General features: G+C 36.7%; 1 protein-coding gene across 2 annotated transcripts in view; it reads right to left on the bottom strand.

Annotated features, from left to right (window-relative positions):
* Nucleotides 1-8,830: 8,830 nt before the first annotated feature.
* Nucleotides 8,831-16,587, bottom strand: part of SH3RF1 (SH3 domain containing ring finger 1) — an 86,085-nt gene continuing 78,328 nt past the window's right edge. For both annotated transcript variants that reach the window (XM_057378297.1, XM_057378298.1), the window contains exon 12: nucleotides 8,831-11,558. In XM_057378297.1, coding sequence (XP_057234280.1) covers nucleotides 11,390-11,558 — 169 coding nt within the window. In that variant the 3' untranslated portion in view covers nucleotides 8,831-11,389. The remainder of the gene's footprint in view (nucleotides 11,559-16,587) is intronic.

The raw sequence follows: 16,587 nt of genomic DNA, 5'->3' as shown, positions 1-16,587 counted from the left end.
AGCACAATTTATTTCTGTTTACTTCACTGAATCATTGTTGAATTTGAAGATGCATTTTGTAAACAATTATTCTGCTCTAATAGTAACACATTTGCTTTACAGACACCTCAGTGAAGCACTCCTGTCAACATGAATTGTCTGTCATGTGCTTTAAAATGTTTTGGAAAAATACAGCATGCCATCTGGCTCCCAAGCACTCATTATATCCATTGGAATATGAGTGTTTAAGGAAGATAGCATCACATGATGCTCACCAGAAAGAAAGAAGGAAAGAAAGAAAGAGAGTATTTAGAGATGATGCAAACAAGAAAAAAAGCTAGTGTTTATTTTTTAATTTACTACAACTAAGAGCATGCGAGCCATTTCAGTGAATAAAGACAGATGACAGCTTCTGTTACCAGGACATTTTGGTCCAATATTATTTTCCAAGCGAAATGAAGGAGAAAAAAATCTAGCAGGGGAATGGAATGCCAAAGCCACAAAATATTTAGGTTCCTCAAGGGAAGGGTGCCCCCATGAACTGAGACTCAGAGGGCATGCTTCAAGTTTCTTTTAAGGCTTGCCAAATAACTTAGTTTTTCCCCTTCAAATGTCAGGTCTCCCGYCTTTAATTGAGTCTAATGACTGTGAGCTTCCCATATTGGCACAGCCCTAGGGAAACATATCCTACTATATAGTCATCATCTGTGGAAGCACTTTAAGGCCCTAATGTGGAAAGAGAACTGCACCTGCAAAAAGTGAATTGCTGAATAGATACAGGATTTAAATCCCATTTAGAAAGGCATTCTCTTTTATTAGGGGAGTTGCTCAATAATTTTGTTAATGGGAAACTTAAAAGGATGTAGGTTAGGAAAGATTGGGGAGTTTCCAAAAAATAATAAGTGTTTGATTTTTAGAAACCCCAAAACAATCCAGGTTTGACATAATTTGCTGGGATATGCAAGTGCTTTGCGAAAACAGGGGGTTTTTGTGGTATTGTGTGTTGCTGTCAGAAGCTGTTAAATATATGTAAATAAACAATCTGATAAATACATGTTAAGCAATTCTCCTTATGACACAATGGTCCATTGTCTGATGACAGTGATGCAAGAGAAAAGAACAAGCTGCAATACTGGAGAAAATAGCCCAGGGAATAAAGGGAAGGAGCACAACAGATAACTGTTGTGATAAATGGGATAAATGGGATGAGAAGGAAAAAACAAGTAAGACCTCATTCAGAAGAGAGCAGGACACCATCTACTGAATGATATGTGAACTAGTGGTAGGTAAATTTCTTCCTCTGTAAGAACTGGGTAATGTTGTGCTTACTGACCTTATCTAGCTTCTCTGCATTTTCTCAATGTATAGCTATTTTTAGCAGCAGTACTCTGCAAAATGATTTGTAACTCATTTTGGCTGTAAAGCTGGATCCACTTGCACAGTCCTTCATAGCTTTAACTGTTTCTTTGAATTCACAGAACTAATCTTGGAGCTGTGGGATTTGTTGGCCTTGGATTCCCGAATTAGGGGAATTGGCTAAGCCTCTGATGGAGACAACCAAGAAAGAAGAGATAGAGCCTATTGAATGGGGCCCTGAGAGGGATCAAGCTTTTAAAGCAATAATAGCTAATGGGAAATCAGAGTCTTGGTTTTTCTGGAATAGTGTTTTGAGATATAACCAAAATAACTTTAGAGATTCAGGCCTGATTGGACGGGGCTTTGAGCAACCTGGTCTGAGCAACCAGTAGAAGGCACCCATGCCTGTGGCAGGAGGTTGGAAATAGATGGTCTTTACAGTCCCTTCTAAACCATTCTATGATTCTGTGACTCACAAACCTACCAAGGKGAAGATGTTCCTTCCATGGCTCAAAAGAACAAGACCATTTGTTACACTAATTGATTAATTCACACAGTTTGTGCTGCCAGGTAGATTATAAATGTTCAGTCATATGTTCTCCTATTACCCAAATAAAGTCCCCTGAAATCTGAGCAAGACATTCTGCAGCTAATCTGCACATCAGCAGAGTGCCTGCATGAACAGCACTTGCGTTGAAAAGGCAATGAGGAAAATGAGGACAAAAGATGCTCATTCATGAAGCTGAAAATCATGGTTTCAGCTCAGTTTCCTTTAAAACCTGAGAATGACAGACTCCTTTACCATCARCAGTTTTCATAGCTCCCATCATAATAGGTAGGAAAGACAGCAACAGCCAAACCATCCTACCCCAGCCTCACCTCCAAAATGTTTGCAGAGTTTTTGCCAAACTAATTGATGCTCTTTTCATATTCCACGTGAAACTGCATGTTTTTATTCCAAATATAAAAGGAAGATCTCTCATGGGAATTTCCAGATCCCTACCTTGTTTCAAAGAAACAAATGAGCCCTTCCTATTCTCCCCATCCACAGGTTTGTGAACACAGAATAATCCCAAATCTCATTCCAAGATTTTTTTCTGTTCGCACCTTTTATACTCACTGAATGGCAATCTGTCCTCCACCAAAGTGCAGATAGCACCACTGGCCTGTGTCAAGGACCAGCCAGTTACTGACCTTATTAGCCTGGCCATCTCAGTAACACTCCAACACTTGCTAAACACTATTCTTCACAAAGCCAGACCAGATACAAAGGGTAAATACTCTAATTCCCCTTTGGTTTGATCAGGTAAAWATTGCTTCTGTCTTTTTGGTTTGGGAGTGGTGTTTTATTCTATTAGAATATAGAAAACACCCCTGAGCTCTCCAAAGTGCTGTACTTTTCCTTCCTATATGTTACAGTATCTAAGTATCTAATCAATTTCAGATTTGAAATGTCTTTTTTTTTTTTTGTTTTTTTCCTGAATAAGAAAAAGCAGAAATAACTCCTCTTTGTAAGTAATACTGTTCTTTTGTTTTCTTAGAACCATGCCATTTTATTTCCAGGATGGTCCAGAGAGAAAAAACCACTAGGATTCAGCAAAATGCCTCTTCATAGATTTAAGATTGTGTTTAAATCCACTCCTCTTATGCAAATCTTTTGTAATTTTTGTGTTGTTTCGTTTGTTTTGGGGTTTTTCGTTTAGTAACATTCCAATGCACTTAATCCTTTATGAAATGAAGGCCTAGGAGGTTAAGTGGTGCATGTGAAAAAGAAAAGGGGGTGGTTGGGCATAACATCAGGCGACATCATAATTAGCCACTAGACATGCCAGTTTCAGCTATAAAAAAGTAATTTAAAGTTATAAGCAAGACATTACATTTGTGCCCTAGGGACCTCATTTATATTTGGAATCACTATTTCAGCATCTAATATCGCTTCCAAAAGCATTCTGCTGTGTTACCAAATATAGCTGAAACACAACATAAGCCAGCTATATAAGCTTTTGTAAAGTTGTCCACAGTGCTTTTAGTTACAAAAACATGGGCTTTCTATTTGTGTCTTTTGTAATGCCAGACACAAATAAGCTTTTAATAACAAACATTAACCAGATGTTGACCAGAATCTAATATATGCCCTTGAAAAAAAACCCCAAAACCCTATTTCCTTAAAAATGTTGCTTTTGACAAGATTGCAATAGAGAAAATATGCAGACAGATACATGACAGGTCTTCAGACACACACAACCAACCAGGAGTTCTAGCTGTGATGGCAGTATCTGATAATGAAGCCCAAGAAGCTCGAAAGTACAGGTTTGATAATTTTTCTCTAGTTCTTGTACTTAACAAAAGAAACTTCTTGTAGTGGTGGATTTAGCCATGGCTCAATAGAAACAGGCAGTGGGCTAATTAAATCATAGCTGCACGAGTACACTATTACTGTCAGCTCTGAGAGTGTGATACTTCCTAGTCAAAACCAAGCCTGTTACACTGATTGGCAAAAGTACCAAGAGAGCAGATGGAACAATTCCCACATCATCTCGTTCATCAGTAACACTTAAAACAAAAAATGTTTGCCAACATAAACACACCACAGCACAGAGACATGTCCTCATGATTGACCATTTCCCATCAGCGTGACCTCTGAAGAGACGTGACAGCTCTCACAGCCCGGCTTTGCCATCTGAGCCGTYGTGCAGCTCTGACAACAGTTCATGCCATCAGCCCTGACTGTGCCTGCACTTGGGGGCTCTGGCAACACAGCTGTCACCAGAGCCCCCACAGGCATGTAACCAGCTAAATTCTGGTGTGGTCCTCATCTCCCAGCATCCAAACACTTGGTCCCATCCACTTACAAACCTCCCTGACCTACTGTGGGAGAAAAGTGTTAGCATCGTTTACTAAGGGATAGCATATTGTAAAATAAAACCCCCGAAATAGCTGTGGTTGGACCAGACAATGTTTGACTGATCTCTGCAATTACAGGGCTGTTTCTCCTCCCACCCCTTCTCCACTGGCACATTCACTGCTGACATGTCAGTCTTTACAAAGAGAACTGCATAACTTCCCCAGACTCAGAAACTGATGCTCAAGCCTGCTGATCCTGTGCTGTAGAGAACAGCCCATGGTGTTGAGAAACATAACCTGCAAAATTTTATATTCTGGTACTTAATTTTTCTTGGTTCACCTAAGTGTTCACTAAAACTGGCAAATCAGAAAAACCAGATTACAAGAGCACTATTGTGGATTTCCTTAACAGGGAGTATTCTAGGTAAGATAAAGCACAAATGAGAAATAGTCTACCATTTTCTTGAGAGCCACTACAGCAGATCTCCAAACAGCAATATGGTTGTGATATGTACAACCGGACCTTTTAAAATTTGTTCCTGAACCAGTCCCTGGTTCTTCAGACAGAATTCAAAGGGCATCTCATTCTTGCTCTTTTTTTCCTATTTACTGGAGACATTCTCAGCAGAAACTCTACAGCTTTCTGAGAATTATAATAGTCTATGGCAGAAATAACCAATTCAGTATTAAGAAATACACACTTGGTGCAAGCAATCAAGAATACTAAATGCCTAGGCAGGATGAGTATCCATTTTTCTAAATTTTAAAATATTTATCTCTTTGCATGTGTTCTTACCTTTCATGAAAATGCTGATCTTTATGAAGCTTGGTATTACTTTATTTTAAAAAAACTATCTTATCCTTCTTAAAAAGCTATATTGTGTATCACAGATTTTAAATTATGGAATGGAAAAAAAATTAAGCGGGGCAAATAGTTACTTGTGTACTATAAACTTAGAAGCTGGATAGTGGCGTACAGTAAAGCTTTGATAAGGAACAAGAATATAACGAGATTTCCCTGATCTGTGTGTATTTAAGACACATTAAAACTGCCTGTCAGACGAGWGTAGAAAAATTCTTTGAACTGCAAACTTTTTAGAGCTAACATTCTTCAGCTTGTTCAGAAGTTCAACCAGCTGAAATAAGAAATTTGACCTGGGGCACGTCCCTTGTTGTGGAGAACAAAGTCAATGACCACTTTAAAGTTACTCWGCTGCTGACTCATCTTCTCTCCCAAGCATTCACAGCTACACCATGAGAAAATACTGCAGCAATTAACCACAAAAGATTTTGGGACTGGCAGCTGTTAGCAGACCAAARCCTACTATGCAATTGTGGATCTGGAAATTTATGGGTTTCATTGAAAAATGAGCAAGTCTTTTATGCTTTACAGTGCTGCTAAATGGCTTCATCTTTGATCTAGTCCCTCAGCTGTACCAGTGGGACAAACATTTTTTGAGAGAAGCATAACACACACCCAATAGCTCTGTATTTTCCAAGTATGAAAATCATCCAGCTCAGTTTCTTTCAAACATATTCATTCCTTTAGGGCAGAAATTTTCCTTCACCATTTAACAGTAGGGGGCATATTCAGTGTATGCCAGCAAAGTTTAATGAAATCAATGAAGTAGCACTGATTTGGAGTAATTGAGAATCCAACCATGTGTTCTAATGGGATATTTCTAAGGGCTTATATTGCTTTCCTTTCTGGGAAGGGGAGAATGGGGAAAGGGGGGATGGGAGTCAGGAATTAAAGTCCATTTGCTTTGTGAAATGGGGTTTTATCTTAGGTAGCACAGACAAGAAAACACCTGCACAGTTTTTTTTAATCCTGACATTTTTCTTTCTGCCTTTGTAAATTGAAGTGTATTTTGTTTTCATGTGCCAGCCAAATTTCCCCTTTCTGCATTCCTGTACAGGCTGTTCTCACCACTTTGAAATGAGAATGTAGCTAGTGTTTGGACACCCTGTGAATTGGTTTTGATTGGAATGACTACTAGATGCAAACATCAGAAGGCCTCTGGGCCATGTAACTTGAACCATGTGGGCACTAGAGTTGGCTGCACAGTGCAACCAAACGCTATTCATTTACATGTGCTAAGGGGAATTTTTACAAGCTTGTTAAAATTGTGAGTAATTGAAATCTGGAGCTAATGTCACTGTGTCCAAATTGTCTTTACTCCACTGAGTAGAAACAGTAGAGCAGTTAAGAACTGATTTTGCCACTTTTTGGGCAAAATAATACAGCTGATAGAAGAGAGTATAGTAGAAGGAACAGATAAATAATACGTTCTGAGATTTGCTAATATTATGTAGAGTGCAACCACTCTGATTTGATAGGCACATGTGAAATGCTCATTGTGTAACATTTAGAATGGCTTTTGAACATTGCAGATTGGGTATAGCAAATTCATTTTGTTTCGTTCCTTGTACCAGGGTGATGCTGAACAAAGTGCTCTTCAGCTGCTAAAATGGATCAGCTAAGTCTCTTCCTCACAGAAGTCAGGCTCAAGGAGACTTCTCTTAGAAGCATTTAGATGCTGGTGATCATATTTGGGGGCAGACCTAATCCATCACAAAACCATTTATAATTTACTTTGAAAGAAAGTCACATACCTCAGAAGCACAGGAGTTGTCAGCTGGCAAAGGAGAAAACACTCCTTGAGGTGACACCTCAAGTTTTCAAGGACAGGTGCTTAACTGAAGGCTGTCAACAAGTTTGCYTCCCAGAAAGTAAGAGCTATTTGGGATGATACTGTGGAAGAACGCATTGCATCTTGGTATGCATTTCCCAAGAGATTCAGTCCACTAATGTTAGTGTTGCTGCATAACCTATGTAGAAAGTGAACACTACCCCTGTTTATTAATGCAAACCTGCAACTAAATTCAGAAATACAGGTGCTTAGTTTTGCATTTCAAACATATCTGACAGGAAACCAAACAACAAACAAATACAAGGTTAAGAGACTGGGTAAAGACTGAGGGCTGCATCTTTAGCCTTAGACATCCAAGTTCTTCTTAGGTCCTTTCACAGAGCTTGACTCTAGAAACTAAGGTAAGATCACTAATAAGTTAGTTAAGATTCAGGTCCCATATATAGGTCTTCCAAAATCTTTTCTCTTTCCCATTTTACCCCATATCTAATGTCTATGTCCTCATCATTCATCATCGCCATTCTTAGCTCTTCTGCTCCTATATAYAAATACTGCAAGCAAGCCATTAAAAAAGTATTATTAGCATTGTTGTTGTTGTTACTCAAAAGATTTATGACACTGGTTTTGTTCAAGTCAAACTTCAAATCTACTTAAGAATTACCATTATTAACCAAATGAAGGGAATGAGCACTTGAGCATGATTTAAGAAGTATACATATTGCAGAAGCATGGTAGGAATTCAAAAAATATTGGTGTATCCTACAGAAAACAGTGGCATCATGATTGTGCACATATTTGAAAGACTACACTACAGGAGTTTCAGTAATGCCAGACACAAATATTTTTAACTAGACAAGTGTACTTTTGTGTTTCATTAAGGTCAATGTAACCCTTTAAACACATTTGCTTAAAGCTACTAGAAAGAACATGCCAGTTATAACATTTTTCCAGCCCTCTGGAGAAAACCAGAATGCTCAGAAGCCATATTTTTGAGCTTATGCAAAACTACCATAATTGTCATTGCTACTATAAGGCAGATTTAATGAATTGAGGGTGAACAGGATTAATGTACTTTCGGCAAGCCAAATGTTAAACACATTAGAATTACTCAATAATTACAATAAACAAGAAAACAAACAAAAAAACCAACCCAAAGGAATAGCCTTACTTCTGCTACACAGCCATGATATTTGTGTGTACTTTTCTTCTACGGATACACTGATGTCAGACCACAATTCTGAAAAAACAAGTAAATCTTACTTTTCTATATACTCCAGTCTGCATTTCTACAAATCATGTTGCCTTCCTCCCTCCCCTCATCCCCCTCAATTAAGGAAGTTTGGATGAGATTCTCCTTCTTTCAGAGAGCACTCAATTCTGCATCATTCACTGCTAGCACAATTTCGGTTCTGCTCATCAGTCTTAAGTTAACACTGAGGTTTTCACAGTAGCTGTAACACTTACCAAGTCTCCAACAGATTTGCAAACACTTTTAGGATTAACTTTCCACCATTTTCCCAGCAGCCATGTGTATGTAGCAGACAAGTATCCACATGCCAGTCAAGGTCTCCTCGTTAGCCCATTGCTGCCCGACTGCCATGCACAGTAAACCTCTTCAGGCAATCAAGTCTCTTTCCACCCAACGCTTCTGCCCACAGTGGAAGTTCGGGCAGATGCTTCAGCCTCTCCCAATATAAACACAGCAGGTCCATTCCACCAGACGCCTCTTCCTCTGGGGAAAGCAGTTTATAACTATTGTGCACCTCAAATGCTGTTGATGAGACTGTGGTTCCATCATGAACAGACTGAAATGGATTTACTTACCTCTTCTGAAGTTACTCACTGAAATAAGGAGCTGGGACACGATCAGCCAGGTCCTCAGTTCTCTCTATAATTTTTGCATTATATTCATCATTCCAAGCTTCTTACATTATGGAATCTGAAGAATTTTTAATCTATGAGCAGAAATACCCTCCTAGGAATTCAGAAAGTAAGTTCTGGTAATTTTATTGTCAAATTCTTTACAAGTAATTTATGTTTCATGTTTGCATACACTATTTGCTGTAGCTGTTTGCTAAGAAAATATTTATTAGGATTGGAAGTTTAACATAGTAAATCAAACACTTAACATTCACTGGACTTCAAACATAGATATAAAATACCTTACAAAAATTTTATGGAATTACATAAAGCAAATGCACAGGGTTTGTCTGTTTCTACACTGAATTAATCCCAAGCCAAAACCAAAAAATAACCCCAAAAGATCACAAAAAAGGCATGATAAACTGCATTTTTGTCATTGTTGCACTGCTATGTAATAAGCCCTTTTTACAAATATTTACTCAATGTTAAAAAAATCAATTAAAAATGTACTCCATCTAACAGAACTATTGGATTAACAGCTGATTTTTAACCGACTTTACATCATCAAAATCTATTAATAGAGGTACCTTAGTCACTTAGTTTAAAATATGGAAAGTAGAGATAGAAAAAAATTAACCTTTAGTAGTCTTTAATATAAAATGCACTAAATTTTCCAAAATAAGATTACGACACACTAGTGCCAATTTATGCTGATGAAAGCTGATATCAGCTTCTTTCTAACTAAAATTCATTTCACAAAACCTTTATATATTACATGAATATTCAAGTAAACTATTTAAAATATTTAAAAATGCAAATCTGAATGATACAGTGTTTAAGAGAGATGGTTAATTTGGGAATGCTGTCATGTCCACCTATATATATTTATAGATATATATTTTTCTTGTTTTTAAGACCATCATGATTCTACCCGATATTGCAAGAAACGTCTGTCATTAACATTTGATATTTTTCTGTGAATAACTTCAAAAAAAATTATAAGGATTTAACATACCACTACGTAGCTTTCCATCACTGTTTCTGTGTACTGTGCGACACTGAATCACCTTACTGGCTTCCCTTTGTAAAGTGCTGAGTAACAGCCAAATTACATCAGATTTAAATGGATTTAAGTGGTGGTGATGGTGCTCAGTGTCTCACCAAAAACAAAACCACCATTAAACTGCTATAATCCAACAATAATATAAATTAAAACCCCAAGTTCAGCTGAATAGTGTRTGTGTTCACCAGTGTCAAACCTCTAAAAAAAACCTGAAAGATTAATGACATATTTCTTGCAGGCTGCATTCTTTATATCCTTCAGCTGCAAGGACATTAAAAATCTTTTATTAATGATTCAAACACTGGTTGAAGGTGAGTTGCTCACTAGTTTTGGTCAAGTGGCTTTTGGGAAACTTTCAGAGCAAAATAACCCAGCAACAGGAAATTGGAATGGAAAATGCCAACCATGCACAGGTACATTACTGCAGGAATTGAGTAACACATGCAAGACAAATAAAAAGTCAGAACATACCAAAGTAGCAATGGTTAAGAAGTTAGTAAAGTTTTCACAGTGTTTAATACAGCCTTTAACACAAGTGCATCACTTACCACCACTACTGCTCAGACATTTTAAAACATCTCTTGGCCATGCAGATCAGTTTGAGAAGAAAACAGCAAATTACACGTCTTAGGCATTTTTAGACATTAAGTACAACTTATAAATTTATTTTTATATTCAGTCTTATCAAACAGATGTTTTCAAGCTATATTCATTCTTTGTGTTGGGCTTTAACATCACTTCCAATTTTGTTGGATCCTGAGCACTAAATGCCCAAAAAACTGGCCAAATATACAAAGCTAAGCTTTGTTCAAATAGCCAAGTTATTACATGAACAGAAGGTATAGAGAATTTCTTGTTGGCACTCCTAAATTTCTTCCTTCCTAACTTGAGATGATCCTAACCTTGAGATGGTTTTATTCAGTTGTTCACATACATCTTTGCCTCCTGGAGACATTCCTCTACTTGGGTGATTTATGAAGAAGTAAAACTAGACTCAAGAACACCACTGAGKTTTTTTTTCTCTTTTCAAAGAAGAAAATACACATTTTTTCCCCATTTGGCAAATTCTATTTGACGCTACATCACCACGACTCAACATTAACTCATACAAGAGAGACTTACTCCACTGTCAGACACAGCAGGGGAAAAATGTCCAGAGGATAAATGGGAGGCTTTTTATCTGATATAATTGCTTGCTCATAAGGAGAGAATCCAGCTTCCCCTTTGTTATTCTTTCATAAATTAATAATTTGTTAAAATCATAGTCGCAAGAATTTTAGCTATGACACAAAATTCAAGTTTAAAAAAAAATAACAAGAATAAATTAGTTACAGCCTTGTAAACAATTGCTCATTTATGTAACATACTTGGGGAAAAAAAATTCCTCTATATAATAAATCAGACAGTACAAGGCACACATCACACTTAAGAATTCAAAGTGATAAAACCAGCAGATGCCTTCATCTCCTTTGTTCGCTGGTGTAATTGTGCTATAGACACTGTAAAAATATGTAGATTTTTTGTTTACATTACAGTCATTTGAAAATATTTCATGACTGTGCTTTTTCTGGCAAAATATTTGTGCTATTTTACAGTACAGTATGATTTGAAGTTCTTGGAATGAATCTTCTCAAATGTTCTCTACAAAGCTTCCAGGGAAAAGTCCAGTCTTTCCATTTCGTTGCAGAGTGCCTTTGAACCAGCCATCCTCACGTTTTTTGTGTACAAAAACAATATCACCTTCCTTAAGTTCAAGTTCTGCTTCGCTCTGAGGAGGATAGGATACCACAACCCTGTACCTGTGTAATTAGAAAAAAAACCACCTTTGTTTAGGTTATTTTTTTTGCCTCCCCCCTTTTTAACCCAATGGTTTTAAAAATATTTCTGTGCCTGTTAAAATTTATGAACACAGGAAACTGCCTAGAACTGTTTGCCGAGTAACAACTTAATATTATGTCTTGAACAGATAATAACAATTGCAACGTAATAAATTTAAGGCAAATTCATGCATGTCCTGTGATTTTTTTTTCACCAACCCTGTAAAAATACAGACAGTGATTAAATAACAGGAGAAAATTGCAAACATTTTTTCAGTATAAATTTACACRATCTTCCAGTCAGTGTGATTCAACAAGAATCAAAAATTCACAGCAGTAACGGCAAAATTTTACACGTGTCTTTAATTTTATAATGTCCCAGTGATGGCTCTTAATGAAAGACAAAGAACAAAAAGAAGGAACCAACAAAACCTGTTGAGTTGCTGTTTTGGATTATTGTCATTTTTCTTAGAAACTTTTCAAGATAGAACATATGCCATCCTATTTGATGGCACAACTTGAGTACTATTATATTAAAAACTATATGCAACTTGACAATTTTCTTAACCACCTGACAGAAAGAAAAGTGTATTCTTTGAGTCTGTCACAGTAAAATCGCTTTCCAAATATGAGTGCATTAAAAAGAGGCTACACTCTTCTCTCTCTGCTTTTAAAGATGCATAACACCACTCGGTCTCTTCTACCATAGTTTCAGTTCACATAAACCTAAAATTTTACTGATTATGGTGTTATTTTAATGTTCTTAAAATAATTTATCATCTAAATAGATTAAAATAAATTAATAAATTAATAAATCTGATGTAAAGCCAGAATAACAGGATGTTATTCTAGTAAAGGATGGAATACCAATTAAAGCTCAATACATACATAATAAAACAAGTTAATTCTGTAATACTGAAGCAGAYAAAGATACTGTATTACAGAAGAATGTTTTGTTTAAGAACACATAAAAAAAAAAGAAGCCTGTCCATACAGTTATAAGTATTCAGAAAAGAGTAGTAGCACTTTGTAAATAATTGAAGTCCCTTAGGAAATCTAAGTATAGTAAAACATATTTGGACTTAATCAGTTATCAAATGTTATTTATTAGTGACTTACAAGCTATGACTTTGTTTCAGTTATGGCAATCCCCAGATTCAGAGCACTGGAATTATTAGATTCACGCTTCATAAAAGCTATCAAGCCATTTAAAAGATTTATTAATGTGCAGCTCCAGAATGCTCTGCATCCCACCTAGGCCTGSACTAACTTCTGCTGTGGGCAGTTTGGGTTTTAATGCTGACTTAGGAAATAAGAACCAATAATAGACTATAAGTTAAATYGAGACTGTACACTACTTGAGTTAAAACAATAGCCTTTACTCAGGCAGGACAAGGACAAGATAGAGAAGGATAAAGAACTGCAATAAAGCTATGAAGAACTTCTACTGCTGTTAACAAGCAGGTTGCTCCTAGGCTGAAAATTAACCAGCACACGACATAGCCTGGTTAAAAAAAAACAAGTTTTAAGAAAGAATACCTGCCTGCCTCACCTTCCACCCTCTCAAACACTGCCCTGTAAATCTTTGCCTTGAAATATGCTTGTTTTCAGTTTCTAATTCTGTGTATCAGTAACCTCTATGCTCCCCTAAATTGACAGACAAGTCTGTTCTCTGCTGCTGCTTTCTTTTCTTTGCTCTCCTCCCTAGAGGGTCACCAGCTGACAYAGAAATACGGTTGTCCTGAGCTTTTCACATAGTGTCTAACAACCTGCAGTGATTTGGTACTTCTCATTTAATTTCAGCTTCCCAACTACTTTATATTCATCATGAAATCTAGTGTCTAAAAATGAGTACAGCAGCCCTGGTTTTAAAGTGCTATTTTACTGTATTTTTCARTGCTTAATGAGATGAAAACCATCAGGCTTTGCACCTCTAACTCACATGTYATGCCACATTTTACAAATTCTATTTGCCCAAAGAGAGGTGATCAAACCCAGACCCATCACACATTCACACAGCTCTCTACCCAGATCACCCTGGGTTAGCTGCGGAACAAAAACTATTTTTCCATTGCTCATTTCATCATCTACAACATATTGCCAAAACTATCAATTTCATGCAGAATAAAAGCTTATGCTGCAGCTCAAAGATTCATTGCAAGGTCTCTCAAGAAAAATAATCATATTTACTAAGCATAACCTATGTTTTGGAAAAACATGTTCATTGCCACATGTTTGAATCTTCCAGAACACTTCCTTGTTTGTCTACGTATTCAGTATTTGTAAATGTTTTCAATGTCTGAAGGCCAGATTTGTAGATTCTTTGTGGTCACTTAATATTTCACATGCACCTAAGCTGTACAGCTATGAAGTTTTTCCTTTCTTTCTCTTTGACTGTCTCATGACATTTTTCATTAATTTTCAAAATATTATCCTAATTATTCATAATCAGCCAGTGATAAAATGTAAGTATTAYAAAAATAAAAGTACTTTAGCTTCCTAGAAGCAGCCAATATATTTGCCATCAGTTCTTCATAATCCTAATGTGTCTGGCTATATCCCACAGTGGTTTTGCTTTGTATTTGTGAATTTATTTTTTATTTTGAGGAGAGTGTTGGTCATTTCTCCATTCTACTTTTCATGTTTAATGTTAGCATTTCACACACTTTTCAGTAACATGAAAAAGATTATATCTTTCATGTGTTTCTCCATTTCTTCATTGCTTCTGTTTCATTGGACACAAAATACCGCTTTTATTCCCACTGAGTTGTAGTTGACTCTCGGACAATTATTTGTGGTTTTCCTGATCAAAAGTGGATAAAAACACTTTTCTCACATGCAGAAAATTTTAGCTGAGAGAAACACAGAAAGTTGGAATTAATTACTACCATTACACCAGTTAAACTCATATTTATTACTCAACCTCTTGATTTAATTTCTTTTTCTTGCACTTAACTTTTCAGCTCATGTGTGCCCTGCTGTAGTGCAGCTCTTGTATCTTCTGAGTGGGTGCCTTGATCCTACAGATCACCAATGGCCATTGARGACAGAGTGATTCTCAGCATTTAATTAACAGCATTAAATGGTGCCAGATGTGGTAAGGCTTGCTGCCCTATAAAGCCACTGGCCTGCTCACTGGGAGCAGATGTTACACCAGTCATTTTGGGGTAGATAAAATTACTTAGGGTCACTTTAATCACAGAACAAAATTACTGCTTTTCTTTCACTGTAACTGGATGAAAGATTCATTTTATAGTTTAGGATATGCAGAGATGTGTATTTAGGTTCAATTTCAAGTCTCTAACATCACTGTGGGACGCTGGGTAGTTTATTATTACAATGCTGTCTATTTACTGTAAAATTTAAGGCTATTTAAGCAACATTTCCCTCTAAAAGAGAAAGCTCATGAAAAACTTGAAATTTTCTTTAAAGTTTTATGGGAAAAGTAAACTCAGATAACCATCTCTGYATACTCGTAGCACAGCGTGTCTCATTCTGGGAATTGCAGATTCCTGGGAGTTGAGTCTATTTTTGTAAGGAAAAGACAGTGATCCTTGGCCTTGTCAGCACTGCAACCGTACAAGAAATTATCCCAAGACAACCTGTGTATTGGCTGGAGAATCAGAGGAAATGACTGAGTCCCACGGCAGTCTCAGGTGATGGAAATTCTCCAAATTCTAAGCAAGGCTTGGCTGAAAAACATCTCTGCTCCTTCTGTGCAAGGAACATGTACCACAGCAAGCACCAACCTAGTTCACAGGAGCAGAGGGAATACAGGAATGGGAGCTATGGGGCAGACCGGCAGTTGTGACATTACAGAGAATCTACAGAGAATCTACAGAGAATCTATGCCTTCCTTTAGTGAAATTGCCAATGGTATCAAATATCTACAAACCCAGGCACAAAGATCCTGTTTGCTATCAAATAAATCAAGTGTGCATCCACTTCTGTATGACTGCAAAAAAGTTCACAAGCTTTACTTCTCATTTTCTATAGAATGTAGAGGAAAGGCATAGGACAACCTGCAATGCCAGTGAATGGAGAAACAGTGGGATTAGCATAAAAATTTGATACTGAATCATAAAGAAAGAAAGGAGTTTGGGGAAAACTGCATCCAAAATAAGAACATTTTCAGGTGCTTTCCAGAGTTGAGTCAGCTTATTCTGCCCTAATTCACGCAGAATAATCAGCAGAATCTGACTCCTAAATCCTTTAGCCACCTTTGAAAACGGAACTTGAACACTAATAATTACACTGCCAAGGCAGCAGTGTCAGAATAGGAGTWCTGTTTCTTTTTCCAGTCATATTGTAATCTGTGATTGGAACTGTAAAACGCAAAAGCAGAATAATCCTAGTGGAAATTTCTCTGTTCTTCAACATTTTGTTGAGCTTATCCTCATGAATAGTTCCCTCCTCAACTCAGATTTTCACTGAAGATGCCATTGCATCATCAGTATGATTCCTACCCACCATGTCTTCCAGACTGCTGAAGAGTAATCAATGCTTGTAAATTTTTTTGAAGACATAGAGTAAATTTTAAGTACTATTAACTATCACATTTTAAGAAATTTGGCCAAAGGAAACGAACAAGGGCACATCTGCAGAAAAAAGAAAATTAACCTGAAAAGGACAAAGAGAACCCACAAGAAATTCTGTTTAAATACAGTGACAAAAATATAACCATTTTGCATTACTACCACTGAAAATTATCTTGTAGCAACACTTCTTCAGTAGCAACTACACTTCCACAATAGTAAGGATAGAGAGAATGTTTATGTTATTACTAGATCAATAGAAATATACAGCATCATTTCCTGTAAGTGGTTCTGAAAAAAAAATTTTCATCATGGAAGTGAAAAAATTTTTTGTGAGGATAGAAAGAGCTTTACCCTAATATGCACTGGTTATGCCAGAGTGAATTTAATATTATTTTCACATTTGAAGTGTAAAAACATATTACAGTGCCAAGCAGACTTATGATAATGTGAAAATTAATTATATTTTCTTAAAG

This window comes from Malurus melanocephalus, unplaced genomic scaffold (genome assembly GCF_030028575.1).
Source record: "Malurus melanocephalus ecotype Western Australia unplaced genomic scaffold, MMel_1.1 scaffold_352, whole genome shotgun sequence".
Classification (NCBI taxonomy): domain Eukaryota; kingdom Metazoa; phylum Chordata; class Aves; order Passeriformes; family Maluridae; genus Malurus; species Malurus melanocephalus.
The sequence above is the reverse complement of the archived record's forward strand: the minus strand, read 5'-3'. Positions and strand labels throughout refer to the sequence as shown.